The 26,907-nt window shown below is 54.1% G+C and overlaps 10 protein-coding genes across 11 annotated transcripts, besides 1 other annotated feature; 5 read left to right on the top strand and 5 right to left on the bottom strand.

The window, feature by feature from the left end:
• Positions 1–523: 523 nt before the first annotated feature.
• Positions 524–1,756, top strand: EKO05_0001682 (uncharacterized protein; the record flags this gene model as incomplete). The annotated part of the gene is made up of 1 exon (XM_038945033.1): positions 524–1,756. The coding sequence occupies one exon, from the start codon at positions 524–526 to the stop codon at positions 1,754–1,756; it is 1,233 nt and encodes a 410-aa protein (XP_038802436.1).
• Positions 1,666–1,719: a tandem repeat.
• Positions 1,757–2,050: 294 nt separating the features above from the next.
• On the bottom strand, positions 2,051–4,022 carry EKO05_0001681 (general amino acid permease agp2; the record flags this gene model as incomplete). The annotated part of the gene is made up of 5 exons (XM_038937239.1): positions 2,051–2,240; positions 2,296–3,258; positions 3,323–3,545; positions 3,674–3,703; positions 3,755–4,022. The coding sequence occupies 5 exons, from the start codon at positions 4,020–4,022 to the stop codon at positions 2,051–2,053; spliced, it is 1,674 nt and encodes a 557-aa protein (XP_038802435.1).
• A 2,404-nt stretch (positions 4,023–6,426) lies between these two features.
• EKO05_0001680 (uncharacterized protein) lies at positions 6,427–8,176 on the bottom strand (the record flags this gene model as incomplete). Its single annotated transcript, XM_038937543.1, has 3 exons — positions 6,427–7,067; positions 7,158–7,595; positions 7,648–8,176. 3 exons carry the CDS (start codon positions 8,174–8,176, stop codon positions 6,427–6,429), a joined length of 1,608 nt encoding a protein of 535 aa, XP_038802434.1.
• A 1,607-nt stretch (positions 8,177–9,783) lies between these two features.
• On the top strand, positions 9,784–10,791 carry EKO05_0001679 (uncharacterized protein; the record flags this gene model as incomplete). Its single annotated transcript, XM_038945032.1, has 1 exon — positions 9,784–10,791. The coding sequence occupies one exon, from the start codon at positions 9,784–9,786 to the stop codon at positions 10,789–10,791; it is 1,008 nt and encodes a 335-aa protein (XP_038802433.1).
• A 365-nt stretch (positions 10,792–11,156) lies between these two features.
• EKO05_0001678 (2',3'-cyclic-nucleotide 3'-phosphodiesterase) lies at positions 11,157–11,792 on the bottom strand (the record flags this gene model as incomplete). The annotated part of the gene is made up of 2 exons (XM_038937120.2): positions 11,157–11,337; positions 11,392–11,792. 2 exons carry the CDS (start codon positions 11,790–11,792, stop codon positions 11,157–11,159), a joined length of 582 nt encoding a protein of 193 aa, XP_038802432.2.
• A 277-nt stretch (positions 11,793–12,069) lies between these two features.
• Positions 12,070–13,919, top strand: EKO05_0001677 (Triacylglycerol lipase; the record flags this gene model as incomplete). Its single annotated transcript, XM_038937507.1, has 3 exons — positions 12,070–12,135; positions 12,202–13,119; positions 13,167–13,919. 3 exons carry the CDS (start codon positions 12,070–12,072, stop codon positions 13,917–13,919), a joined length of 1,737 nt encoding a protein of 578 aa, XP_038802431.1.
• Positions 13,920–13,983: 64 nt separating this feature from the next.
• On the bottom strand, positions 13,984–15,050 carry EKO05_0001676 (uncharacterized protein; the record flags this gene model as incomplete). The annotated part of the gene is made up of 2 exons (XM_059635732.1): positions 13,984–14,698; positions 14,752–15,050. The coding sequence occupies 2 exons, from the start codon at positions 15,048–15,050 to the stop codon at positions 13,984–13,986; spliced, it is 1,014 nt and encodes a 337-aa protein (XP_059491715.1).
• Positions 15,051–15,922: 872 nt separating this feature from the next.
• On the top strand, positions 15,923–17,123 carry EKO05_0001675 (GTPase-activating protein S13; the record flags this gene model as incomplete). 2 transcript variants are annotated; one of them, XM_059635731.1, is made up of 5 exons in its annotated part: positions 15,923–15,925; positions 15,994–16,032; positions 16,174–16,289; positions 16,339–16,910; positions 16,960–17,123. In XM_059635731.1, the coding sequence occupies 5 exons, from the start codon at positions 15,923–15,925 to the stop codon at positions 17,121–17,123; spliced, it is 894 nt and encodes a 297-aa protein (XP_059491714.1). The 2 variants fall into 2 exon arrangements, with proteins under 2 accessions (XP_059491714.1, XP_038802429.1); XM_038937520.2 differs by having other exon boundaries at positions 15,923–16,289.
• An 887-nt stretch (positions 17,124–18,010) lies between these two features.
• EKO05_0001674 (uncharacterized protein) lies at positions 18,011–21,862 on the top strand (the record flags this gene model as incomplete). The annotated part of the gene is made up of 1 exon (XM_038945031.1): positions 18,011–21,862. The coding sequence occupies one exon, from the start codon at positions 18,011–18,013 to the stop codon at positions 21,860–21,862; it is 3,852 nt and encodes a 1,283-aa protein (XP_038802428.1).
• A 1,125-nt stretch (positions 21,863–22,987) lies between these two features.
• On the bottom strand, positions 22,988–25,922 carry EKO05_0001673 (uncharacterized protein; the record flags this gene model as incomplete). Its single annotated transcript, XM_059635730.1, has 5 exons — positions 22,988–23,964; positions 24,013–24,461; positions 24,514–25,355; positions 25,401–25,532; positions 25,719–25,922. The coding sequence occupies 5 exons, from the start codon at positions 25,920–25,922 to the stop codon at positions 22,988–22,990; spliced, it is 2,604 nt and encodes an 867-aa protein (XP_059491713.1).
• Positions 25,923–26,907: the final 985 nt, after the last annotated feature.

Genomic DNA, 26,907 nt, shown 5'->3' with positions numbered 1-26,907 from the left:
CACAGGTGCTTCATTCAAGTGGTGTTTGAGATCCGAGTCGTGGGGCCTAGTGCGGCTGGGTTGGGCGGGTCGGTTGATAGTGTACTTTGTCGTTGTTATGTGTTCCCTTGTACGGCTGCAGCGACAGATGAGAACCTGCTCGTTGTCGGCGGCCAGATAGGGAAGTGACCTCCATCTGTGAAGGCCCTTCGAGATCTCTAAAGACACATGGGGTTGGAATGTCTCAGAATACAATGGAAAAGGAACGTGGCTCTTTCGGGCTTCGAGATGCGCCGGAAGGGCGCACAGCAATGTTCATCTGGAGGTTTGAGTGACGTGGTTTAGCGAGAGCCAGACTAGGCAGAAGCGGGGCTAGTCACCGCTTCCACTTCGCGTGCACGTGCGTGACGCCTCTGGAAGCAGCACCTACGCGATGGAACGACAATGTCCAGCTCTCATCAGCGATACTGAAACATGCTTGACGTGAATCGGCCCTCGAATTTCTGGTGTTATCAACGTTTGATAGGCCTTGTAGGCCAGCACAATGCCGCGACAACTGCCCTGGAAGAGCAACGCAAGTCGCACTCAAACGGTGAAGCCACCATCTCGCCCGCCCAAAACGTCCAGGATCCCAGATGACATCGACGATGACTTCTTCCACGGGACTGTTCTCGCCAGCAGCAAGGACAAAGGCAAGTCAAAAGCAGCCTCAGATTCGGAAGAATTTCTTCCGGATCTTCCTGAGGAGCCATCGACACCGCGCACCAAGCAGTCGAAGAATACGAACCCCAAAGATCGAGCGCTGTCGTCGTCACCACCACTGCTGACCGACTATGCACTCCCCCACACCGAGCCAATGCGCAAGGGTGTGTCGAAGTTCGATCTGCGGGACGATGAATGGATGATGGTCGAAGATGAGTTTTTAGAGACCGCAAAACTGTTCACAAGACACCTACACATTGCGGAGTACGACAGGCTGAAAGCGAGTATTGAGGCGAAGAAGAAAGAAGCTGAGGTCGCGAGACCTGTTGTAGCAGGCGCAAAACGCTCGGTAGGAGGCGCCATGAAAGAGAGGGCCAAGGTGCAGGACAGCAAGCAGAGGAAGGCGATCAGAGATGTATTCGCCTCACAAGGCGACGAAAGCGAAGAAGACAGAGCTTCCTATCGCCCTCAACCAAGCGGACCTACATCGACGATAGCAAAGCCGCGACCAGCTATCAACGAATCACAGGACACAGACAGCGACGACTTGGATGTGCCGCGCGTGCCAAAGCCCAAAGTCGTAGCACCAATACCCACAACAGCAAAAAGATCACCGCCAGCTGCATCACACATTCCCAAGCCAGCAACGTCCTCCTTCGCCAAACCCGCTCTGCCAGCGAAAACAGCGCCCGCACGACCACGCGCCAAAGCCCCAAGAATAACGCCGTTTGACATGCTCGACGGATACACGCCACCAAACCACAACATAAAGCCGCGACCCACGTTCACTCCAGGCGAGACGCGGGTATCGAGTTCTAGCAACCCATGCTCACAGTCGAGTTCATCCGGCCCAGCATCGTCTCGGACACCACAGACGACAACCACGAGACCCGCAAAGCCTCCCCGGTCTCTGGATCTGCTCGACGAGTGGGGAGCCACAGCAGAGACTGGCGGAGTCAGCAAGGAGATAGCCGATCGCGTCGCGAAGAGAAGAGCCGAACGGGAGCGAGAGGGACGTGGGAAGAAGGAGAGGAGAGGTACAGATCTAGACGACATTCCTACTTTCTTGTTTTGAGTTAGTACTGTTGGGTGTGTGCGGCGTTTAGGCAGTGATACCCTGGTTCTTTTGCTGCGTTGTCATGTCACGTCACGAGTTCGAAGAGTACCAGGCATGCAATCTGCCAGACCAATCGATCATGAATGTACTTGTTGCATTCTCCATTGTATACACGGGTATCTTTTACGACAGAGTGTGAGCGGACGCACCCTCCCCCGCCTTCCGGGCACGAGGAGCAATCTAAAGCGTAACCAACAGCAAGCCAAACACCCTACCGCCGCCCTTCCGTTTCCCACGCAGCACGGGCCCTTCTTAACCGAACAGCTTGTCCAGCATCTTGTTGAACCAGTTAGTCTCGACCGTCGGCACAAAGTTACGATGGTACTCTTCAATCTCAGCCAGATCGGTGACGAGATCCGCTTCGTGCGCTTTGACCGTCTTGGTCTTCTTGATGAACTTCCACCCGAGGAAGATGATGGGGAAGAGGAACACCATCATGTAGCTAGAAGCGCGTTAGCGAGCAGTTGACCACTGCAAGTAAGAATGAAAATGCTTACGAGAAGAGGAAGGTAGGGACGTCCCAGTAGCCCGGCAGAAACACCGTGTAGCCGCCGACAAACGTCATGATGAAGGTCGCTGTCAGCGCGTAGTATGCTGCGTACGGCTGCAGGATGCCCGTGTAGGGCAGCGTGTTGCGATCGAGGCCTTGCACCTTGCACGCCTTGTAGAAGCACAGGAACGTGTAGCACATGACGGAGAAATTGATGAGCTGCGAGGCCGTCACCAAGCTCACGAACCAGCTGAGGACGACGGCGGAGTTTTCGCTCAGCTGCAGGAACGATAGCAGCGAGATGGCGAGGACCACGGCGACGCAGAGGTATGGCACACCCTGCTTGGTGCATTTGGTGAGGGCCTTTGGGGCTTTGCCTTCGAGCGCGAGACCGAAGAGGGAGCGCGACGCACAGTAGACGTACGAGTTACCGGCAGAGAAGGCAGAAGCAAGCACACCAGCGTTGACGATGTGTGGCAGGACCTCGATTCGAAGCCTGTTCATGGCGACGACGTAGGGTGAAGCGGCAGCTCCGGGCTTGCCATCAGCGAAGGCGGCCTTCAGCTCAGGGTCGTTGTATGGGACGTTGATGCCGACAGCCAGGGAACCGAGAACGAAGAACGCCGTTAGACGGTAGAAGACGGCGTTGTAGGCACGAGGCATGACCTTTCTTGGGTTCTCGGTCTCTCCGGCCGCCATAGAGACGTAGTCTGGGCCAGCGATGGTGAAGGAGGCCTGAATCAAGCACTGCAAAAAGCCCAAGAAGCGGCCCAGGTCGCCCGTGTAGTACAGCTCAGCGAAAGAACCGGGTTTCTTCCAGTACCTGAATCCATAGCGGTCTTTCTCGGGGTTTCCGCCCAACATGGAGATGAAAGTAAAGATAAGGAGACCGATGATGAGCAGGACTTTGCCGACGGCAGCCCAGAACTCGGTCTCACCGTACCATTTCACGGCCATCAGATTGATCACACTGTTGTTGCGTCAGTCTCAAATTTACCATCGATCTAGTTCCCACAGTGCAGGAATTGACATACCCATAGAGGACGATGACGATGGCAATGATTGCACCAACAGGCACCGCATTGCTCCAGAAATTGATAATGACATTGCAAGCCACTATCTCAAATGGCACGAGTGCAGCCTCGAAGATAAAAAAATTCCAGCCAGCAGCAACACCGAAAGCATCGTCGACAAAGCGGCCGGCAAACCGAATAAAGGGCGACGAGATTGGCAGAAAGGTGACCATTTCGGCGATACCTGAGTTGCGGTCAGTTTGACTTCCGCATCGGGACAAGCGTGGAATGTGTTGCTCTGGGCGTTGGAGGACGCTTGGGCATTGTCGCGATGGGATGTGTTGCGTAGGGAAAATCAACAGGGAGTCTCACTGACAGTGACCGCTAAGATCACAGTGCACCCTGTACAGTGTTAGCTATTGCCCCATATTGACCCGTGCAAAGACGACTCACACAAGGAGAAGGCAATGAACAGCGACGCTGGGCCGCCGTTCATCAAGCCCCGACCGATTTGGACATAGAGGGCAGTTCCGATAGTACCACCAATACCGATGAGCTGGATGTGTCGACTCTTGAGCTTTCGGTGGGTATTGTCGTGAACGAGTCTTACAGAGCCAACCGAATCGCTGCGGCGAGGTTCGAAGCTCTTCTCTTCGTCGACAGACACGACCTTTTTGTCGAGGGGCCCATTCTGGACATAGTCGATGCCGCTTGAGGCCATAGTAGAGGAGATTCAGACGTGTAGAACCACAAAATCAGCAAAGACCCTTAAGTAGAAGAGAAAAGTATTGCACGACGAATTCCATCTACCACTAGCGTGGGCAGCTGGATACTCTGTGAAGCTGTTCGCGGTTGGTGTAACGTGAACGTGAGCAGTAGGCAAAAAGAGGAGCGTAGCAGGTTCATAAAATACTCAGCAGCGCTAGCGCAGGCTCAGCCTTGGATGTGAAGGATGAACATTGCATAAGCCTCCGCGATACCGCTGTGGACGGATTGCCCTAGCGCCAGCCAAGAGATTTCTGGTCCTGCACGCCGTTTCCTGACGTATGGTAGCGCTCAAAACTCACTACGATCTGCTGATCGTGGTTGCCTTGTCCGAACTGCGCGACCGTTCGTCTTGGTAAGCATGGTTGTGGTTCCGTTGTCCAACTGTAAACGTCATGGCTTGCCATGTGCGTAGCGGTACGCTTTGGGTAGGGATGGTCGAGATAGCAGCTTGGTGTTTGGTGTTTGCAGGGTCTGGGTCGACATCAGCCCACTAGCCCGGAAATCAAGCTGCGCGGGACAGCTTTCGAACCAACGGCCAACACCGACTTTGCTTCTCGTACATGTGTGCTCTCCAACCCAGGTACCGCAGTGCTTCGTCGAACCATACTTCCCGTAGAAACGCCTTCAGCTCGTGAAGAGCTCACTGTTGGATGATGCGACTGCCCTCGGACACCCCGAAGAATCTGCAACTCGAGAATCATAAAAATTACCCCGAACTCTTGACTTTCTCTTGGCCCTTGGTTGCTCTCCAATTGCAGCGACTGCAGCATTTCCTACGGGCTGTAGATGAGCTTGGCATCTCTGGGCTCGATGCTGGCTCAGGCTTCGTCCACTCTGCCTCGCGCCACAGGCTGATCTGAGCATCGAATAGGTAGCAGGCCTTTGACTCTCGCACAGTTGGAGATCTCGGCTCTGGAGCATGGAAAATCTAGCACCCCACGTTGTCGTGTCCTAGGATCTTCGTTCGACGACCCGAGACCTCAGCCTCGGTACGTAACGTCGTGTGCGTTTCTGCATAGCCGCCACCGCTCAAGCAACTCCAGTCTGTCACGGGACGGTCTTGACATATTGCCAGGCTGAGAAACCTCGAGCAACAACCAGCTTCCGCTCGGTTGTCCAAGTCAGCCCAGCGGGTAGCCTTGATGTTGCGCGAGAGAGTTAAAGGACCTGAGTGGGCGAACGCACCCCGCTCTTCACGGACAGGCGGCCTGGACCCTGGCACGCAGAATAAGCTCATAAACTTTCAATAAGCCTTGAGTGTCCTGTAGCTCGCACTTACGACATTCCGCCTTTCGTATATCCTTTGTACGCCCTTAAAACGCTGTTGTTGTCGCAGACGAACTTGAATCCAGAACCTCTCTTCGTACCGCCGCCTTGTCATGTCCGGCGTGGAAGCCGCAGGCCTTGTCTTGGGCGCTCTCCCTCTTCTCCTCAGTGCGCTACAGAGCTATAACGAAGTGCGATACCTAGTAGCAGATCGCGCGACAGAATGGAGGCGCATGGTTAGGGAATATGGATGGATCACGACGATCCTCCTACACACCTTGTTCCGAGATGCGTCCTTGGTCATAGAAAAGGCTGAGCAATTTGTCATTCGTGCGGAAGACCAGCAAATCATGGCTTTCATAAAGTCCTACACTGCAAGCTTCAATACGATAGGCGTGGCTGTGAGGCTTTGTGTAAATGATAGACAAATCTGCGGCTATATTCGTAAGGTTTGATACTCAGGAATGACGTCTTTGGACTTCCAACGCAAGCACACGATGTTGTTGGCGAGTATAAACGCAAAAATGGCTGTGCGTCAAACCAAGTTGAGTTCAAACGATTGAAAGTCGATGGTCGCAATACAGCACTGTTCATTGCTAGTGGCATCCTGAAAGGTATAGATGAGCGTGGAGTACTGATGTAAGACAATTGCACGACGCTCCGTCCTATTCTTCTAGAAGCAGTTGTGCGTTCTCCTGACTTCCTTCTACGAGTCGAAGGGGCAGGTATTGAATTGAATAAAAGTGAGATCTGGAATATCGGGTAACGCCATCGTGACTCGGCTTGTTGTGAAAGTCCGGTGCGAGCGGTAGCGAGGCAGGGAGAGCTTGACACGAATAAAGCACTAGGATTTTTGCAAGTGCCCGAGGTCGTTAGAGACGTAAAGCAAAGTCAATGAAGACACCAAGTTGAGAGGGATTTAGTCGGTGCCATACCCAAACTCCAAGCTTGCTGCCAATGCGACCAATCATATGATTCCAGCAATCATGTTCTGTACGAACAAATGCGCCTCCAACACCTTGCTTATCTAATGTACATGGTGGGTTTATTAAGGTAGTGTAATTAATCAGGTATCAAGAAAGCAGGCTTGCTTACACAGCACTCAATGTTCGTCCAACATTCGAACCATGTACCTGTGAAGAAAGTCCGCTCACAGGCTTGCGCACAGGCATGGAGCTGGCAGGCACTTTAGGAAGGCTCTCTGCAAGTTCGCTCATTTGGAACATTTGTGCGTCCGGCGCACGATCAAGTGACTGCTGGAGCTCGCGGAGCTTGTCCATCGTCGTGAGCTCCCCCAACCAGCGCTCTCCGGTCTTGTGGTCGAAGTGCACAGCCTGCACAGGCCCAGCATATCCGGTCAAGTCAGCAAGTGTCGGAGGGTGGATGATGATCGTCTCCTTGCGCTCGAAACCTTCTTCAGTCAAGAATGTACCTGCTTCTATAATCTCAGGCTCCGTGCGGTACGTTTGAGTTGTCTTCTGCAGCGCGTAAGGGCTCGAATGCTCGCAAATCGACCACCAACGATTCTTGCCGGTGCGGGCCGGGAGCTCGTCCGCGGAGATCTCGATGAGCCCCTCACCGTTCGGACTCGGAATCCAATGGCGAGGTGGGAGGACCTCTGTCATCATAACGGGCTGTATGCGATGAAAGTGTTCGTAATTGTGGATCTCGCGGTAGATCTTCTGCTGTATGATCTCGTGTTGGTGCGGCTTGATGACTTCGTGTGTGACAGCTACAATGTAATCAGCATTTTTAGAACATATAAGATAGGATTCGGCAGTCCGAAAGCAGTTTGAAGGGGCTAGAAGGAGGACTAACGTACCAGGCGCCCATACGATGTCTCCGTCTGTGTCGGTGGTGTTCCGAAGGTCTGCGACGCCATCCTGACGCAATTGTCTGGCTAATTTGGTCTCTTCACCATTCGCTGTTCCGTCCACAGTAGCATGGCGTACGCCGGACTGTGTACCTTGGACGCCGTTTGTCTCCTTTTGTAGTCCGGGCGTGCTGTTATCGCTGTCTGATGGGCGGGATTTCCTTGTCTCCCGTCCAGTCTCGATGCGAGCAGTCTTGGGCGAGAAGCTTGACCTCTTCTGTGACCCGTTCTCATGTTGGCTGGTCGTCGTGTACGTACGGATGCCGTCCACAAGGCCCTCGTTGCCAGTAGTGCCACCCTTAGCAATGTATTTACCAGCAGAGCCAGTGTCCGTAGAGTGGTTACGCGAGTGTTGTTTACCAGACGTTGGGTTCGAAGCAGGGGTGCCTGCGAAAAGTTAGAAAAAACACTCGCCACATTTGGTCGAATTGATACTCACTGAGAGCGATTCCGACTGGCTCGCTGCGAATAGCACCTGCTGGAACTCGGTTTCCGTTATCCATAGATGTACTATAGCGCGCGATATTGCGGTCTGCGACACCTTCCTCGTGCCGTCCCTTACTTGCTCCAGTAATCTGGCCTCTGTCGTCATCGAGCGAAATGTATTCGTCGCCATGGTCGTCGTTCACAGGGGACAGAGCAGGCAGATAAGCCTTGTAGTCGTTTGCTATAGCGCCGCCATTGGGGTCCGAAGAGGAGGCGAAGTCAGTCGCCGTCGGGTGCTTCGCAGATGCTTGACTTTGACGACGGTCATCGTAGACTGAACTGACAGGTCTGCTGCGACCAGTGTAGATCGAGCCAGTCGCAGATGAATCGACTGAAGTGCGGCCATGTCGGTCTGAAGACACACGTCGCTGATCACCAGGTGGTGAAGTTGGTTCGGTGTGACGGGTCTTGCTCTTTGGTGACGCTGGGGAGGCTTTTGGACTACTGGACCTTCGAAAGACAGATTTCAGCTTGCGCTGCATGGTGCCTAGCTTCTCAAAACAGGGCTCAGGTAGAAGGATGGGAGGGGCGAAAGCTCAGAAAAAAAAATAAAAATCCTAGGTATGGAGCTGAAGTCAAGAGCACACAAGGCAGGCGGGTCTCAACGAGCCCGAACGGTGGGATCGCAGGGCCACAAGATGGACGACACGGTAAGCTATGACGCACGCAGCGTGCTTTCTTAGAAATTTCGACTTTGCTCGAGCGAAGGCGCAAGGCTGCTGGAGTACGAAAATACTCGGTGGACCAAAAGAACAGTCCAGAAGCCGCTCAGTGCCAGCACGGTCGCACGTGGAAACGCTGCTATGGGGCCCTTATGGTGACGCTATGGCTCGCCAAAAGGTACAGCTATGTACGGGAGAGCGCAGCAAAGACCAGACCTGATGGCGGCGTCTCCGAGCAGCCCAGGCTGTCTGCTTTCTTTTCTACTCGCAGAACCCCACCGAGCTGTCGTGTCCATTTTGGCGGCTGGGGAAGTCGATTGAGGCAGCTGCTAGCTGATGCACGGCTTCTGCAGTGACGTAGTCCTATCACGATGTTCACATCGTCTGCTACAAGAGCTGTTCAACCATGGCGAGCAGCACCACAGGCCCACTTAGGTACTGTGATGGAGCCACAAGCATCGTGTGTTTGCATTCTGCATGGAGGACATACGAGACGGGATGACGACAAGCAAAGGAGGTGGCCAACAGCGGCTGGCTCCGCTGCTGATCGCAATAGCGTACCAGACGGGATGGTGATTTCCAGTGCGTCAGTCTCGAACGCAGCCGTGGCGACGCTACGAGCGAAACAGGACACACAAACACAATGCGCGGGTGACGCGTAGAAGAGGTGGGGCCACGCAGCATGCTTTCGGTAGGCGCACGGACGCTTTGATCTAGGATCGGCATCACCATCCCAGGCGCCCAGCGCCACCCCAGCGCAGATCCCTCCATGCCCCAATCCTCCGTTCTGCGCAATTTGACATTCGCCAGTCTGGGGGATCCCGGGGCGCTTTTGCGAGGAGGGTATGCCATCGATTGTGTGGCATTGTGAGGAATGTGAGGACTTGAGCTCGCTGGCAGCGAAAGCGTCTAGCGGATGCTCTAGGGAGCACTGGGCCACAAGAGCTCCACCCGCTTTGAGCATGAGCTCTGCCCCAAAAAGTAAAACGTAGCGCTCGTCGTATTGACGTCAACTGTGGCTGATGAGTTGGTCTGGTACTTCTGACGTACATCGACAGTACGTCTTTGGAACCCAGGCCCCTCGGAGCTACCTCTGCTCCCACACAGCGGGACCCGTCGAATTCAGTCCGCTCTTGCGGAGCCAATGGGTATGGCCATACACATGCATCACCGCGATGGGACTACGCTGATGTGCCGTGGAAGGCACCGAGAAAGCAAGCTTTACCGCGCTTTCCACGCCTGTCAATTACGTCGTGCTGCGTAGGCTCTAGACGTGCGCAGGTATAAAGAGCTTAGGCAGCTACGGCTCGACCTCATCATCATACCATCATCAAACACCAGCCCTTCAAACTTCATCACACCTACAACTTCCCTACTCACACTCCCATCACTCCCACACCAAACTACCTCACAGCACATCAATTACAATGGACAAGGCCAAGGCAGCTATCACTGACTTCATGTCCAAGTCGGGTCACCACGACACCACCGTCCACGAGGCTGTTGCCCCTGCTGTTCAGCACGAGGTTGTTAAGCCCCACGTCCACGAGGAGGTTCAGACGGCCGTCGACAAGGAGGTTCACCAGGACCACTACCACCGTACCGTTCAGCCTGTGCAGGACCGCGAGGTCTTGCCCGAGCAGCACACCGCCAAGCTCGGCGCCGTCCAGCACCGCGAGTTCGACCATCGCGACCATGACAACACGAAGAGGAACCTCATTGAAGAGCAGGCCCGTTTCAAGGACGAGCGTCGCGTAGATGCCACCACGCACAGCCAAAGCGCTGCTGCCGCCATCGGAGGCGAGCACGTTCATCACCACATCCACGAAACCATCCAGCCTGTCGTGCAGAAGGAGACCATCCAGCCTAACGTTGTTCACACCACTGTTCCCATCCACGAGGTTCACCATAACAAGGCCACCCACCACAGCACTACCGCTCTCCCTCCTATGACCATGGATGAGTTCAAGAACAAGGGCGGAGCTCTCACTGGCCGTGAGGAGCGCTACGACGCCTTCGAAGGTGTTCCAAAGAATATCAGTGCCGGTACCGCTGGCGGTTTCGGTGTCATCCGCGAGGGAGAGGGTCACCATGATCACCACCACGTCTCCGGTACTCCTCGCCACGGCGACTACGACGGCACTGCTCGTCACGGAGGTGAATCCGGTGTCATTGCCGGTGCTGCCGCAGGCGCCGCTGGTCACCACGGCCAGCAGCACACCGACTTCGCTCGTGACAACCGTACACACACTGCCAAGGACGGACTGCCCGATGCCCTTAGGGAGGACCGCTCAAGGGCTGATGCTCACAACACCCACACTCGCGACTCTGTCTCTTCGTCTGAGCACGGCGAACACAAGAAGCCCAGCCTCATGGACAAGCTCAACCCCAAGGTTGACGCTGACGGTGACGGCAAGCGTGGTTTCATGAAGTAAATGCGCAGTTTAAAGTTTCTGATTTCCTAATGTTTTAATGAGCCATGAGTATGTAGATACCATAAGCAGTATGAACAGTAATGCAAACATTCAAATAACAGATTTTCCAAATCACCTGCTCATGTGCACCTCATGCAGCTCGTCATGACCCCTCCATGACGTATTTCTTGCTTTAGCCTCAATCAGGCGTGCGTGGGGCACAAAGGGGTTCAATTCCTATGCTCCAGCCACAGCAGCCTCAGCGGAGTGTACCAACAAATCATTGACTGCCCCATGCGTCCACTGGCGGTACGAAGTTGCAACCGGACATTGGATTTTCGTCGTGCTAATAGAGTCTCAGACTACAACCACTAGGTAGTGACGCATCATATTACTCTCTCGGCGATGGGCTTCCATTCAGTAGTTGGCTTGTCGGTAGCTACTAGTACAACGCGACCACCAGTCCAAGACGACCCCTCATTTCGCTCTACAAGGTCGATGCCTTCCTCCCGAGAGAGTTCGCTTGTCTCTCCAAGTTCTTTCGCACTGATTTGTGGACAGTCGTAGCTGCAAGCAGGAGTTAATCATGACCTGTTGAGTGAACAATGGCTTGGTACGCACTACAGTAGGCTTGTGTGCGGATTGTACACCTCATCTGCCCACCTCCTTGCTGTTTCTTTATCTCCATGATCAACAGCCTGCTCCCTGCAGGCCTTTGCTAGCGCTCTCAGTCCGGCGGTCTTTTGGCACTTGATGTAGAGCTTGCGAAAATAAACATCCTCGCTGCTCAGTTTTTCGAACTCCACCTGGACTTCGTTCCCTGCTGGGAGATCCAGAGAGTCAAGCCATTTCTGGGGCTCCGCTTCATAAGTCGAGGGCAAGATGTTCGATGTAAGTGTTACGTGTGGGATAAAAAGGTCTGACGAGCCATAGCGCGTGGCTGTTCTCTTGATCAGGGAGGTAAGCACATCGTTCAACGGATGCGCATCCGGTGGAAGAAGCCATAGAGACGAGCCAGGCATGTTGCACTAACAGCTCCAAATATTCGAGCGTTGTTGTCTATTACTGAACAGATCGTCGCTGCGTCATGTGTCATTCAGCCCCACGTACCTAGCGCATGCTCCCCGCGCAATCCTTCCGTCTCGGCGTCCATCCTGAAGTTCCGGCGACGCGTGCCTATCACATGTGAATACTACAACCAAATACCTCGATGACAGCCCACGACCGACCCGCGCAACAAAGAACGCGACGACGTTTGAATCAGTGGCGTCATCAGCTGATCTCCTAGACGTTGTCACGATGGCCGGAGCCTTGCTGTGGAGCGTTTTCAGCTGCTTTGGTGACATCTTCTTATTCTGGGTCCGGGTGTGTTGCTCCTCGATGCTGCTCTAACGGCTACTTGCAACGCCCCGCTAACGACTAATGCTGAAGAGACTCTTTGCATGGTGGACGAAGAAGAACCCGAGAGACTTGCTGCTCGAGACTATCGCAGATGCGCGCTATTTTGAAGAATGGGAAGCCGCAGCATACCACCTCGACGAGCTTCTGGGCTACGACCTCTGGCGCCAGAATGCGACAAGCAAGTACTACAACTACCGCCTCATACACCAACGCCTCACAGCTATAATCGAGGCTCATGAGGATGATGACATGCTGGGCCTAATCGGCCTGTTGCGAAGTGGCCTTGTTCGCAACCTTGGGAACATCACCGCCCCGCGTCTCTTCGATCGTGCATACGGCGGAACGAAGCTTCTAATCGAGGACTATGTCACTCAAGTCTCGTACGCTATCGAATATCTCACGCAATACCCGACTACGGCGAGCTCGGACACGGGGTTGACCAACCAGGCGAAGTTGGACGTGTTGCACGATACAAGGCAGGCGTTTGGAAGATCAGTCCTCGTGTTGCAGGGTGGACAAATCTTCGGCATTTGTCACCTGGGCGTTGTCAAAGCACTCCATCTGCGCGGTCTGCTTCCACGCATTGTTGCTGGAACTGCTACGGGTGCAATAATCGCAGCCTTGGTTGGAGTACATACCGAAGACGAGCTCTTGGACTTCTTGAATGGGAAAAACATCGATCTTAGTGCATTTGCAAAGCGCCCGCGGAGAAAAGGCTCGAAAGGCAGTGGCTGGCTAGAGACACTCACGCGCCGCATCAGACGGTGGTGGCAGGAGGGACACTTCCTGGAAGTCGGCGTACTAGAGCAGCTGTTAAAGGCCAACGTGGGAGATTTAACTTTTGAGGAAGCCTACACCAGAACGAAGAGGGTCTTGAACATTACCGTTACCACCTGTGGTGGCGGCGGTGTACCGAATTTGCTAAACTATCTCACAGCTCCGAACGTAGTGAGTAATGCCCTTTGTCTACAAGAACATCCTACTCACATGCCCAGCTCATCTGGTCAGCGGCCCTCGCCTCGAACGCAACCGCATCTTCCACTCTCTACAACCCTGTGGCCTTGATGTGCAAAGACGAGTTCGGCAACATCACACCCTGGTCCTCAGCATCAGAGACCACCTTCCGCCCATGGACACACGCCTCTTACTCGGACCGCCAATCGCCTCTCCACCGCATTGCCGAGCTCTTCAACGTCAATCACTTCATCGTCTCCCAAGCACGACCATACCTCGCACCCTTTCTCCGCTCCGATCTTCACCATCCCAATCCCAGACAGGATGGGCGCTGGAAACTCAGCATGCCAATCCTGCGCCTTGTCCTCCTGGAGGTGCAGCATCGATTGCACCAGCTCGACGAACTGGGCTATCTTCCACCGTCAATACGAAGATTTCTGCTCGATGAGAACATTCCAGGCGCCAGTCTGACTCTTGTCCCCGCGCTCACGCCGGGGGATTTCTTCAAGTTGCTGGAGAATCCAACAAAAGAGGCTATTGATTATTGGATCTTGAAAGGCGAGCGGAGCGTGTGGCCTGCCGTCACGGCGCTGAAGATCAGGTGCGCGATTGAAGTGGAGCTGGATAGGGGGTATCAGCTCGTCAGGAGAAGGAAACCATTTGAGAGCGTCAGGAGTGGAGGGCTGAGGAAGAGTGGGAGTCGTGGCGAGGTCAGGTCCGCGCATGGCTCGCAAGATTATGGAAACGCTGGCAGGACGCAGAGAAGACTAAGGGCGGAAAGTTTAGGTGGCTAGTGCTGCCGGTGTTGCGGTTCTGGTACTCTTTTGTGTAGCATATATCATCCTCTGCATTACTGCATCACCGTTTCGGCACCGGCGCGCCGAATCCTTTCACTATCGCAATCCCCAATACTACGCCCATACCAAAGACGACCAGAGTGTTGGCCGTCAGGTGCATCCCCTTCTGGCTCTGGTTGAGCTTCCTAGCCTTCTCCGCATACTCTCTCTTCCTCTTCTCGGTTTCGGCTCCTCTCTGTTCCCTGGGCTGCTCACTCTTCGCCGCACCCACACCCAGATACTCCCTCACTAGCGGATCCTCATTCGTACTCAGATCAATCCACCCGGCTCTGCCATCTCCCTGGTCCAACGGACTCCTTATATTCAACCCCCCAAATTCCCCTTCTTTGCCCTCTCTTCGTCCGGAGCTGACACCTACTGGTATCCACTCTTTCAGCGTAGCGACCGGCAAACTGCGAAACACAAGGCACATCCACATCTCCAGTACATTGAGCAGCAGCCCCGGATCGTCCATGCCTGGCAGCGTGTGATTCCCCATACCGGGGCCTGGGAGGACGGCAAGCACGCCAATGGCGTTGTAGACGGATGACTGCAGCGCGTGGTAGTGAAGCGAGGGGTTATCGCGCCGGAAGCGGAAGTTCAGATGCTGTGCGATTCTGGGCCGCAGGGATGAGGCCTGCCCGATGTAGATGCGAACTCGTTTGTCGAGGCCTAGGACTCCATTTAGGTAGATTGCGCGGGCGTCAGAGCGTAGGTCGCCCGCAATGGTTTTCAGGCTGCTGGCTTGTTAGATTGTGGTCAGGTTTGGTGCTGTGCGTGTTTGACGTACGCGTCCAGACTCCAGCGTCCGTTTAAGTAGGCCCAGACTTGGGGTCTTACGCAGCGCAAGCAGAAGTCGTCTAGTCTGGCATGTCTCTCGGCCCATCTGCCGTATTTTTCGTAGTACCTTGACTCCGGTTCGCTCAGTTTTGACAATAGGTGTTTTAGTATTTGCTGTGCTTCAACTTGCGCTGGTGAGAGCTGGAGAGGCAGATCGTTCATCCTTGAAGTCGATGTTGAGGCAGCAGAGTTTGAGATCCACGTCTGAGAGCTGCGAGGGCTCTGGTGCGAGCTCTGAGGGGTCGCCATGTCGTATACAGCGACTACCTCCAAGCCGTCGCAATCTCGAGAAGCTGCAAGATGTTAGGCAGAATGCCTATACCGGCTAGTGCGAAGGCGGCAAAGGGCGAAGCTGCAGTGAGTGCTGTCTGGTGGGCACTTGCGTCTCTGCTGACTAGTCTCACGTGCTCTCAGTAAGGCGGTCTCAGATGATCGGCCTCTTAGTCTTTGTGCGCCCAATAACTGGCAATGTTTGGCGTTATGAGGTCGAGCACAGATCCGTGGATGAGGCTCGAGAACTTTAGCGGCTGTTGGATTGCCCAATGAGGCAAGAAGAGTGGTCTGGTGTCGATTACAGGCGCCCCTCGGGATGGGTACCCATGTAACAAATTGGATCCTTCAAAAACAGCCTTTGGCTCCCCTTGGCCTGTCTGTGAAGAGTGGATGAGCTGGCGAGGCCCTGAAACTAGTCTTTGCAGCTTGAGCTGCATCACAGACGAGGCTTAGGTGTTCGAGCAGTTGAACTGTTGAGAGAAGAGCCATGGCTGCGTGCCAAAGCCATCTGCCCCCATTGGCATCCAACGCAGGGTGACTGGAAAAGAAGCTGCGACCGAGAAGTGAGGTTGTGTGGCATCGAGATCACAATGTCAAAGGAAATGGTAGGGGTAGTCCATACTGTAGGATGGGCGAAGGCTGCATTGCCAGGCCATGTTGCAGCCTGACTGCGCTGCCGATCTAAACCGCCCGCCGAACTGGCCACCACCCCTGCAGTTGAGGCCAGAGCAACACATCGACATTGAGGGTACCTGATACGCGTCCTTCTACTCGTCCCACCCCCTCTGCTGCTTTTTTTCCTTTTCTCCAGACGCTCAACACATCAGCGCGACTGTCGCACAAGAAGCATGGCAAGTACCTCCCCGCACTCGCTGCGCAAACACAGCTGCCCGAGCTTCACCCGCTGACTTCACTGTAGGCGAACGTAATAGCGAATTCGGGCCACGATGATATGATTGTACGTTATACGCTTTCACCTCGGGTCTCTCTCGAATCTGCACAGCCTTGAGAATATCGAATCAACCACGAAACAACTCGACGGCGCGCAATGGACGCCAACGGAGTCGATTTGCTGTCCATTGAAGCTAACGACACTCAGCACGATGCCGTACTGGACTACTATGGCAGGCGGTTAGCTACATGCTCTTCGGACAAGACGATCAAGATCTTCGAGGTCGAGGGCGAAACCCACAGACTGGTCGAGACACTGAAAGGGTACGTCCTCGCGAATCTTTGGCACGGCTCGTTGCTGACAGCTAGACAGACACGAGGGCGCTGTATGGTGTGTGGCATGGGCACACCCAAAGTATGGCAACATCCTCGCCTCTTCCTCGTATGACGGCAAGGTCCTCATCTGGCGCGAGCAATCCGGCGCCTGGCAAAAGATCTACGACGTTGCGCTCCACACCGCGTCCGTCAACCACGTCGCCTGGGCGCCTCACGAAGCCGGCTGCCTCCTCGCGTGCGCTTCCTCCGATGGCAACGTCTCGGTCCTCGAGTTCAAGGGCGATGCCTGGACACACCAGATCTTTCAGGCCTGCGGCTCAGGCGTAAACAGTGTCTCATGGGCACCAGCCGTTGCGCCCGGTCAGGTTGTCAGTGCCAGCGGGAACCAGGCTGGCCCTGCGCGTCGGTTCGTTACAGGCGGCAGCGACTGCCAGGTTAAGCTTTGGGAATTTAGCGTAGAGACAGGGAGCTGGCAAAACACACAAGTCTTGCCTGGACACACAGACTGGGTCCGTGACGTAGCATGGTCACCCACGGTCCTTTCCAAGTCCTACATCGCCTCTGCGTCCCAGGACAAGACTGTGCGCATCTGGACTTCCTCAGATCTGCGTATGTACTGAAGCGCTTGTGATAGCGACATTTCACTGACCAAGTGTAGGCGACTGGAAATCCACCGTCCTCAACGTCGACGCCGCCGCGTGGCGTGTAAGCTGGAGCCTCAGCGGCAACGTGCTGGCAGTCAGCACTGGCGATAACCGAGTCAGCCTGTGGAAGGAGAGATTGAGCGGTGGATGGGAGTGTGCCAAGACAATTGAGGAGTAGGGGATAAGATGTCACGAATATGCATCAAAGTCGCAGCGATGAACAACTGTCTGGTCCAGCACGATTGCTTGCAGACATCAAGCCAATCGCCAGGACTCGAAAGACAGTATACGCCCATTTCAAGCACCCGTACATCTGCTTGTTGGCTTGCTAACAAGAGAGGGACTTGAATGATGACTCTGAATTCAGTATTCCAAAAGCAACCAGATATGTTCGTGCAAGCCAAATGCGCCATTCTTCTTGAGGTACTCCAAGCGACAAGCTACGTTGAACGTTGTGTTCAGGTATTCGCCATTGCCAACTCGAAGGAGTCCTGGACGGTAGCCTGAAGGTATTTACGATAACATGTGCTGAGTCGTGCAATTCCACCGCTTTGTGCCTCCCAATACAGAAGTGGGTCTTGTGCCATCTGGATCCTGAAGGATCACGGAACCAAGTCTCGATGCGCTCATAGCATCCGCCCACGATCATCTCGAAATTGGTGGTTGCTTTGCGCATTCCAGATTGACGCAGCAACCGACAGACCGACGGGCAGCGCTAGTGAACAGCGACGCCCCGGACACGCTGTCAGCGGCGAACCGCACAATCGCCTGTCTCCAGATCTAGCCCACCATCAACGTGGGGAGTTGATCAATGAGAACGGAAGTTGAGCCTTAGAATGTGGGCTAGGAAATGACGACAGCGACAAGCGAGGGGCACTAACAGCTATCAGGTCAAGATCGTACCCCTCAACAACCTTCGGACGCTGGATTTCTGCTGCACATGCACCTTTCCCTAGCGGTGGATCTCGGTACAAGGTACAGGATACAACCGAATAAATAGACGTCAATTGCTTCATTTCTCAACCCTCTCCACGCCCTCTCCCTCCCCGCATTAACCTCAAGACCATGTCTATCATCGACACTACCAAAGACTTATCGGCACTCTTCACACAGCAGGTCAAAGCCACACCTGATGCCATTGCGCTCGAAGACGAGAAGAACACATACACCTACCAGCAACTTCACGACAAGGTTGCCGAGCTTGCTCTCCAGCTCCGGAGTCATGGTGTGGGCCGTGACAGCTTAGTCGGTGTATTACTACCGCGTTCTGCCGACTATGTGATCGCATGTCTGGCCGCGCTACGTGCAGGTGGAGCTTTCTTGGTACTAGAGTTGGCCTACCCGCCGGATCTGCTCGCGGACGTACTGGAAGACGCACGGCCGACAGCAGTGGTTACCATCAGCGCAGAGGTTGGAAAGATTGCGGCAGGCACAACACTCGTCGTACTGGACGAGCAAGGTTTCAAATCGAATGGCCACGTCGATGAGTCTGAGCTGCCACCCCTACCGGAGGAGACAGATCTAGAAAGGCTATGTTTCGTTGCCTATTCCAGTGGTACGACTGGCAAGCCCAAGGGCATTGCAAACCCGCACAAGGCAGCTGTGCTTTCATACAACCTCAGATTCGGCTTCTCAGATATTCAACCTGGAGAGAGAGTAGCGTGTAACGTGTTCTTTGTCTGGGAAATCATCCGGCCGCTGCTGCGAGGCGCGACAGTCATCGCTGTACCTGATGAGGCCAGCTACGATCCCCGAATGCTCGTCGATCTCCTTAGTTCCAAGAAGGTCACCGAGACACTTTTCACGCCAACCCTCTTTGCTGCTGTATTGGCCCGTCACCAAGCGCTGGAGACACGCCTTCCAAACCTGAAGACAGTTTGGCTCAATGGCGAGGTAGTAACTACTGATCTCGCCAGGCGAGGCATTGCAGCTCTGCCAAACACCCGAATTCTCAACGTCTACAGTGCATGCGAAACGCATGAGATTGCTTGCGGCGACATTAAGGAAATGCTTGGCCAAATTGAGGACACTCCATACTGCCCAGTCGGCCCGCCTATCATCGACAGGAAGTATGTCTACATCCTCAACGAAAGCGGCCAGAAAGTGGATGAAGGAGAGAACGGTGAACTCTTCATTGGTGGCCACTTGCTCGCACGTGGATACTTGAACCTCCCAGAAGTCACTGCCAAAGCTTTCACACCGAATCCTTTCAGCTCACAGAAGGGCGCACGGATGTATAGGACAGGCGACAAGGCCAGGATACTACCAAGTGGACTACTTGAGATCACCGGACGTGTTGGCGCAATGATCAAGATCCGCGGATACTCGGTCGTTCCTGGCAAAGTCGAGAGCGAAATCCGCAATCACCTGGCTGTCAGCCATTGCGCTGTCATTGCTCACGGTGATGGAATCGATCGACAGTTGGTTGCGTACATCGTTCGCGACAAAGAGTCGTCTGAAGAGCGTCCTGTTGTCGAAATTGACAAGGCAGGACGCAGCTCTACTGCTCGTCGTATGTTACAAGCTTATCTTGCCCACTACATGTTACCTGCTCTATGGGTTGAGCTGGAGACCTTACCAACAAATGATGTCTCGGGCAAAGTGAACGTCAAGGCCCTACCTCCACCAAGATCGAGCTCGCCAACCGGAAGTGCTCGCAAATACGAGCAGAGTCCGATTGATATCGAGCAAATCACCACCATCTGGGCTTCTATTCTGGGCATCAGTGCTAGCTCTATCACACCAGAGTACAACTTTTTCGATCTCGGTGGCCACTCACTTTTGCTCGCTGATCTCGCAGCACGCTTATCAAACACCTTCGGCTTCCGAGTACCAGTCGCACGTCTTGCTACACCTGCGACTTTGAACGGTCACCTTGATACTGTGAGGAAGATCCGGGATGGTCATACAGCGGAAGTACAGGAGAACCTACCAGCTGTTCTGCGTGCTGATTCTGTCTTGGACAAGGACATTCAGCCCAAGGATGCCAAGTTTGTCGCACTAAAGGATGCCAAAACGGTGCTTCTCACTGGTGTCACCGGTTTCCTGGGTGCCTTTCTTCTCAGAGATCTTCTCGAGCACACATCCGCCACCATCATCTGTATGGTTCGATTTGCAGACGCTTCGCAGGATGATGTTCCGGCCGCCATAGCAAGGATCCGTAGCAATCTCCTCGATTTCGGCCTCTGGAGCGACTCGATCATGGAGCGCGTAGAGATTCTGCCAGGAAACCTGTCAAGGAAGCGATTTGGCCTTCCGCCAGATACTTTCCAGAAGCTCGCCGACAGACTCGATGTCATCATCCACGCTGCCGCTACCGTCAACTTGGTATACCCATATGCGGCGTTGCAGAAGCCTAACGTTGGCGGTACGAGGGAGATCCTCCGTCTAGCGAGCGCGGGAGGCGTTACAGTTCAGTATGTCTCTACAAACGGTGTACTTCCTCCAGCGAAGGGTCGCGAAGGATGGCCAGAGGACAGCATGCTCGGTGTAGAAGATGTTCCTACCAAGCTTGCAGACGGGTACGGTCAGACCAAGTGGGTCGCTGAGCAGCTTGCCCTTGAAGCACAGAAACGCGGCCTGCCCTTGAAGATCCATCGCCTTGGTACTATCAGTGGACACAGCGAGACTGGTGCAGCCAACGCGTGGGATTTGTTGACAGCTCTTATCGTCGAATCGATCAGGATCGGTCACTACCCAGACGTCAAGGGCTGGCGCGCCGAGATGACCCCGGTCGACTTCGTCAGCAAGGCTATCCTCCACCTCAGTGATCAAATCGAGACTGCTCAGACCATCTTCCACATTGGCGACCCAGATCCTGTCGACATTAGCCAGGTCTTTGAAGAAGTGGAAAAGCTCGGATACCCTACCAAGCCCCTGGCTTTCGAGAATTGGGTCGCTCTATGGGACGAGAAGCGTGGATCCGCCAAGGGTGGTGTCGGTGCCTTCACTGTTGATATTCTTCGCAGTGGTATGCCAAGTATCGAGTTCTTGCGAGATGTTGTCGTGCTCGACAACGCACAGACACGACCACTGCGTTCGGCCATCGAGCGCCCGAAGGTCGACCAGGCACTCCTCGAGACTTACACTCGACACTGGTACGCACGAGGTTGGTTATCACAGCCGCCTCAAGCTCAGGGCGCAGTGGGCGGCTCAGCCAGAACTCTTCCACGTCGGGGACCGCTTTACGGCAAGGTCGCCATCGTTATGGGCGCCTCTTCAGGAATTGGTGCCGCCACCGCTGCAGCACTCACACGAGAGGGTTGCCACGTAGCTCTCGCAGCAAGACGCATTGATGCTCTTGAGAGTCTTAAGAAGCGCCTCACCATTCGCGAGGGCAAGATCATTACCCAGAAGACCGACGTTACCGACAAAGCTCAGGTCGAAGCACTCGTAGCTGCCGCAGAAAAGCAGCTCGGTCCCGTCGATATCTTCGTCAACGTCTCGGGTGTCATGTACTTCACCATGATGGCAAACGCACTGACAGACCAATGGAACCAGACCGTCGACGTTAACTGCAAGGGTATCTGCAATACCATCGCCGCCGTCGTCCCCTCGATGCTCAAGCGTGGGAAGGGCCATTTCGTAGCCATCTCGTCCGATGCCGGCCGCAAGGTGTTCCCCGGCCTGGGCGTCTACTCCGCCAGCAAGTTCTTTGTCGAGGCGACCCTGCAGGCTCTGCGAGTCGAAACCGCAGGCACAGGCCTGCGCGTTACGTCCATCCAGCCTGGTAACGTGGCAACTGACCTGCTAGGCATGAGTACGGATAAGGAGGCGCTGCAGAAGTACGGCGAGCCGAGCGGAGCAAAGGTGCTGGATCCGGAGGATGTTGCGGGTAGTATCGTGTATGCGCTGAAGCAGCCGGAGCACGTCGCTGTTAACGAGGTTATGATTGAGCCGAGGGACGAGCCAATCTAGAGGACATTCTCAGTAGATGATGTGTTTGTTATAACAGTCATGATACTAGAATTTAGTCACTGCTAAGATAGTTCAACTGCACCTCCCTTGTATCGCAGCCGTTCATCAATCACCGCTCTACCAACTCATTGCACAATGTCTACAAGTCCAGATTGAATTGAGAAGACAACAAGTCTGAAAAATTGCATCGTCTCAAGAAACAAACTCGCACAGCTACACACCCGCAAGCCCCCTTGTCAATCCATCTCTAAACACGCTGACAGCCGAGCCCAACAACAATCCAAAGAAAGCAGCATCCCAAAAGCCCACCACCGCCCCCCGCAGCCTACACGAAGAAGAACGTCCTTTGAATGCAAACGCACAACCACCCTGTTCAAAAACCGATGACCTGCAGCCGAGAAAGCATTCCGGTGTGGAAACCAGAGAAGCCTCGCCAGAGCTGAATGCAGCGACACAACATCAACATCAGCAACAAGAGAATTAATCGCGATCGCATGATCAAGTCGAGGCGATTGGTGGACGCGCAGCAATCACGTGGTCTGAATTAAAGAGAAGAAAAGAAAAAAAAGTCCGGTCCAGCGCCCACAGCGTGCGGAGAAGCACATTTTCTTGTCACAGAAGAGCAGAAGAACCGAAGCACAAGGTCACTCTTATATAGACTCGACACAAACGCGCGACAGTATCTTCGAAGAGAGATGTTCGAACGGACTTTCTTCGATTGCTGCTGAGCAAGCACATGAGTTTTATTGTGCTCTTCCTGGTGGCTAGGCCAAGGGGGGCGTTGTATCTAACTTCGCCAGAGCAGCTACTGCGCTGCGATGTGTATTTTGAGTGCAGTCTAGAGGCTGGGGATGTATATACATGAGGCGCCAAGTCGGGCCGGCAAAAAGACGAAGAGGAGGAGAAAAAGCCTTGAAAGGCAGGGACCGAGCGATGCAGATATCCAAGCTGCCGAGAGTCGCCTGATGAACGCTGTGAAGACATGTAACATGATTGTGCTAAAAATGCCGAACCCCTAAGTCAATGCCATGGTACAACGAGCGTGAGAAGTGTGGTGTGATCATGTCTAAGCGTGGGACATGTCCCGTGCAGAAGGTAGCTTAGACAATCCGGCCCGCCCAGGGCTCAGCCAGCGCCGGTCCATGGTCCGGAATACATGTATGGACCCTGCGAGTCGGGCATGTACTGCGTTGGTGGTTGGAATTGATTGTATGGATAACCGGGGGCTAGAACGCTTTGCTGGTTCGATAGATCCCACTCGCCCTCGAAGAAGGGTAGGTCGGTGTTGACAATGGATTTGTTGCCCTCTTTTTCCAAATTGATCAGGGCTTGCGGGTCGTATGAACTGCTGACTGGACCCTGGGTAGGTCCGGAGGTTTGAGCATAGGTTTGGTGATGATTGTACTGAGGTGTGTGTTGAGAGTATGCTGGTGTGCTGGCTGAATAGACGTAGCCTGACGACTGTTCGTAATGAAGAGGTTGGCTAGGATATGGCTGCGGTTGTTGCGGCTGCTGTGACCCTTGGTGAACGGGAGGGCCATACGACGCTCGCGTATTGTTTGGTGCAATAGAAGCATTGTTTCTTGCGTTTGTTTGCACCGACGTGATGACGTTTGTCGGGTTGACAGGCGTGAAAGTAGTGGACTTTATGGACGTGGACGCCGAGTTGCTCCTCTGCAGCTCCTCGCTTTCCGTCTTAAACGGGACGTCAGGACTGTTTGTTGTTGTAGGTTCCTCGGACTCTTCTTCGTGTTCCAGTTTGCTGTAAGGCCTATCGTTGGGCTGCGTCAGGTCTTGCTTGTCATGTCGGAGGCTTCCAAACTGTTTGTGGGGCGCTTCGAAGAGCTCTGAATATATCTTCAGTCCGCCACCGTTGTCGCTGGTGGTGCTCTCCGGGGAACCTCCTGCATTTTTGTATTCTTTCCTCTTCTCTGTGTAGTAAGCTTTGACCCTCGCAAGCTCGACAGACCATATATTTGCAATCCTGAACTTGCGCTTCATGCTATCCATGACTTCGTTTGTGATGTCCCACGCGTTAGGCTCGAGTCGGGAATCCAATGCCCGCGTCGGATCCATTCGAGGGACATGGTGGCAGTAACAAGCTGTGGCCGTCAGATTTTGTCATTTCGAGTAATTCAGAGCGCACTAACCGCACCACGCCGCCTTGTAAATCGCGTGCCCTACGATAGGAGATTCCACGACATGGTTTCTTTCTTTGAAAGACTGGAGTATACTGACAAAGTCTCTCACATACTCAAAGCACTCTGCAGCCTTCTCAACCCAGTAGTTTGGCTGGCCAGAGGGTAAAGGCTCAGTCACCAGTGGTTCGTCAAGCGGACCTTGTGGCTTTGGCAATCGGAATGGAAACGTCGCCAGGTATTCAGGAGCAAGATATGTTGTGGAGAGCGTAAGAATGGCGTGTATCAGGAAATATGTTCTCGAGGTACCAGAAGGAGCCCCGTAGATATGGTTTTCTGTATTCAGAGGTGTAAGCCGAAGCTCATCCGGCAGGTCGTCTTTGATTTCTCTGAGACGTTTATCGAGCTTGTAATATGTTGTGTCTGGATTCCAAGGTCCCATGTTTGATGGACGTTCCGATCTGCTATAGTCAGCTTTTTGCCTCGGTAACAAACAGCATCTCAAGCGCATACCGTCTGCCTCCTTTGTTAGCCCACTTGGTCACATCAGAGAAATGATCGAGCGCAAAAATGTATCGACCGAGCACGCCATCATCCTCGCGGTCTTCCCATTCCACTTTTTCAGGTTTCTGTCCGTTATGACAACGCAGAGCTTCTTCACGTAAGATTCTCCGCCGCTCTTCATACTGCGTATCGGTTTCTCCGTAAAATCTAGTCTTAACAGCCCGACCAGACATGAAATTCTTGTCGCTGCAAGGAATTTGGATGGTACTGCGCATGTCCTCCACTTGTAGAATTTTAGGGCGTCTTCGACCGACGCTTAAGTAACGATCCAAGATGAAACAGCTCCAGAAAGTACGACGTCGGGATTCCTGTTTAATGAAGCGGTCGCGCTTGGAGACTGCGTCGCTATTATCGGCTCCTTTTTCCAGGTCCTCGTCATACTGGTAGTCGTTCATTTGTGCAAAGTTGACGGCCGTCCGAATCAACATGTAGCCATTCCGGCTGTGACATGCGGTCCACTCATAATAGCCAAGCATGAGAAATGCTTGGATCTGCTGCAGAGCCGTGTCGCCTTCCCCACTGAAGTCATAGTTGAGGTACTTGCGTGTGGCTGCTGCATAAAACTCAGCAGTATCGTAGGGCTTGCCGGTCTGTGCTACAAGCTCGGGGTGGAATGGGGAGGTCTGCGTGAGGAATGCCAAGACTAAGGCAGGGTCATGACTGCGTTGGCCTTGTGAGTCGGGCCCTTTTTCCGACGAGGAAACTGTCAGCACTCTTTGGAGAGGACCGAGGAATGTCCTCTTGTGCAGAAAAGAGAATTCGGTTGCATAGTGTTTCTCGTGAATCGCCCACTACAGCACATTAGCAAAGCTATGCAGTTTAAGAGGCTGGCTTACTAGCTCATCCCAAACCTTGGACGTTAGCAGGGGCGATTTGTGAGCATCTTCCAGAGTTCCAAGAGCGCCTTTGCTGTGAGAGGGAAGGTCTGCTATTGGTACCGCGGGTCGTTTACGCTTCTTTGGTGGTGCCTACGAACCCGTCAGCAAAATCATTGTGTAGCAACATCGATATGCGCAGCCCATATAGAAGTAGGGTTCGGCGTGTGATTAGGCATGAATGATCTCGACCTCGACCTGAATGACATGGGACGGTGTGGAGGGTTGGTCGCTCGCTTGATCTCAAAAACGAAACGCAACAAATATCATTGCACTCACCTCTTCACCAGCTGTTGTCACTGTGCTTTCACGTCGATGCGAATGGCTACTGTTTGGCGGCTGCGGTGCAGGATAATCGCAAACTTTGTTGCCTGCTACACACGATCTGCAAGCAGCGAGGGCGCCAGTGCTGTCGCGAATGCCATTGTTGTCGCATTTGGTCTTGCTGCGTCTGCATCTAGAGCAAGCGATGGATGATCGCATCCTTGCAGTTTCTTGCCGTCGACCTGTGGCCTCTGCACTACCATTACCATTGGCAATGAGAGGCCCCGGGGTCTGTAATGGAGACCCTGAAGACTCCACTGTTGACGGCGTCGCCTGGGTCACAGGCGATGGCTGAACCGAGGGAGATGGCAGGATTTGCTGGGCATTTACAGTGGTTACGATCTGGCGCTCTGGACCGTTCACAGTGGGCGACCGCGCGCCTGCGGCGCTGGGACTTTGAAAGGCGTTAATCTTGACGGCTTCTTGAGAGGGTGCTCAGGCTGGCGGAGCGATGCTCGGACGGTTTTCTGGAACGTTTGCGCGCCTCTTTCTTAACGGACAGCCTCGCGCTTGAGGTTCAGAGCGCTTGTGACATAGAGTGGCGGGTAGCTGTGCCGAAACGCGTGGGTGGGGAAGGGTTTCCAGAGATATGCAAGGACCGCGTTGTGCTGCGTCGTCTCCCTGTGCTGTCCGCCGTGTACTGTTGTCTGAATGTGCGTAATTGCGGCGAGAGCTAGGAAGGCACGACCCCGGGTGAGTGTTCGGTATTAACGTTGCGCTTCCTGTCGGTCGATAGGCTGGAGCTTTGGCACTAGGTGTCCTTGCATTGAATGGGCGCCCGAGCAGCTTGGGCCACCAGTACCTTTCTACCGCAAGATATGATAAATCACAATCTTTTGCCGTGCCGCCGTAAGCACGTCGGAAAATCACCGCCTTCGCTCTCGCCAAGTCAGCATCGACCAGCACCTCCTGTTCATCGAGGCGCGGGACGGAAGCAGACCGCACGTTGGGTTTGGAAGCCTTCCCAACCCCCAGAGCCAAGGTAGTCTTGTTAGCGGCACCACATGGGGCGCGGCCCGGCCAGAGGGACCACTTGCTCCGGATTTGCCCTATCCCGTAAAGTTCGTCCACCCTACAAGACGTCTCTGGTGTGCCGGAAATGCGCCATGTCGTCCTCAAGCAGAGGCGTTGACACGTGGGTAAG

This window comes from Ascochyta rabiei, chromosome 2, assembly GCF_004011695.2.
Source record: "Ascochyta rabiei chromosome 2, complete sequence".
NCBI classification, from domain to species: domain Eukaryota; kingdom Fungi; phylum Ascomycota; class Dothideomycetes; order Pleosporales; family Didymellaceae; genus Ascochyta; species Ascochyta rabiei.
The sequence above is the reverse complement of the archived record's forward strand: the minus strand, read 5'-3'. Positions and strand labels throughout refer to the sequence as shown.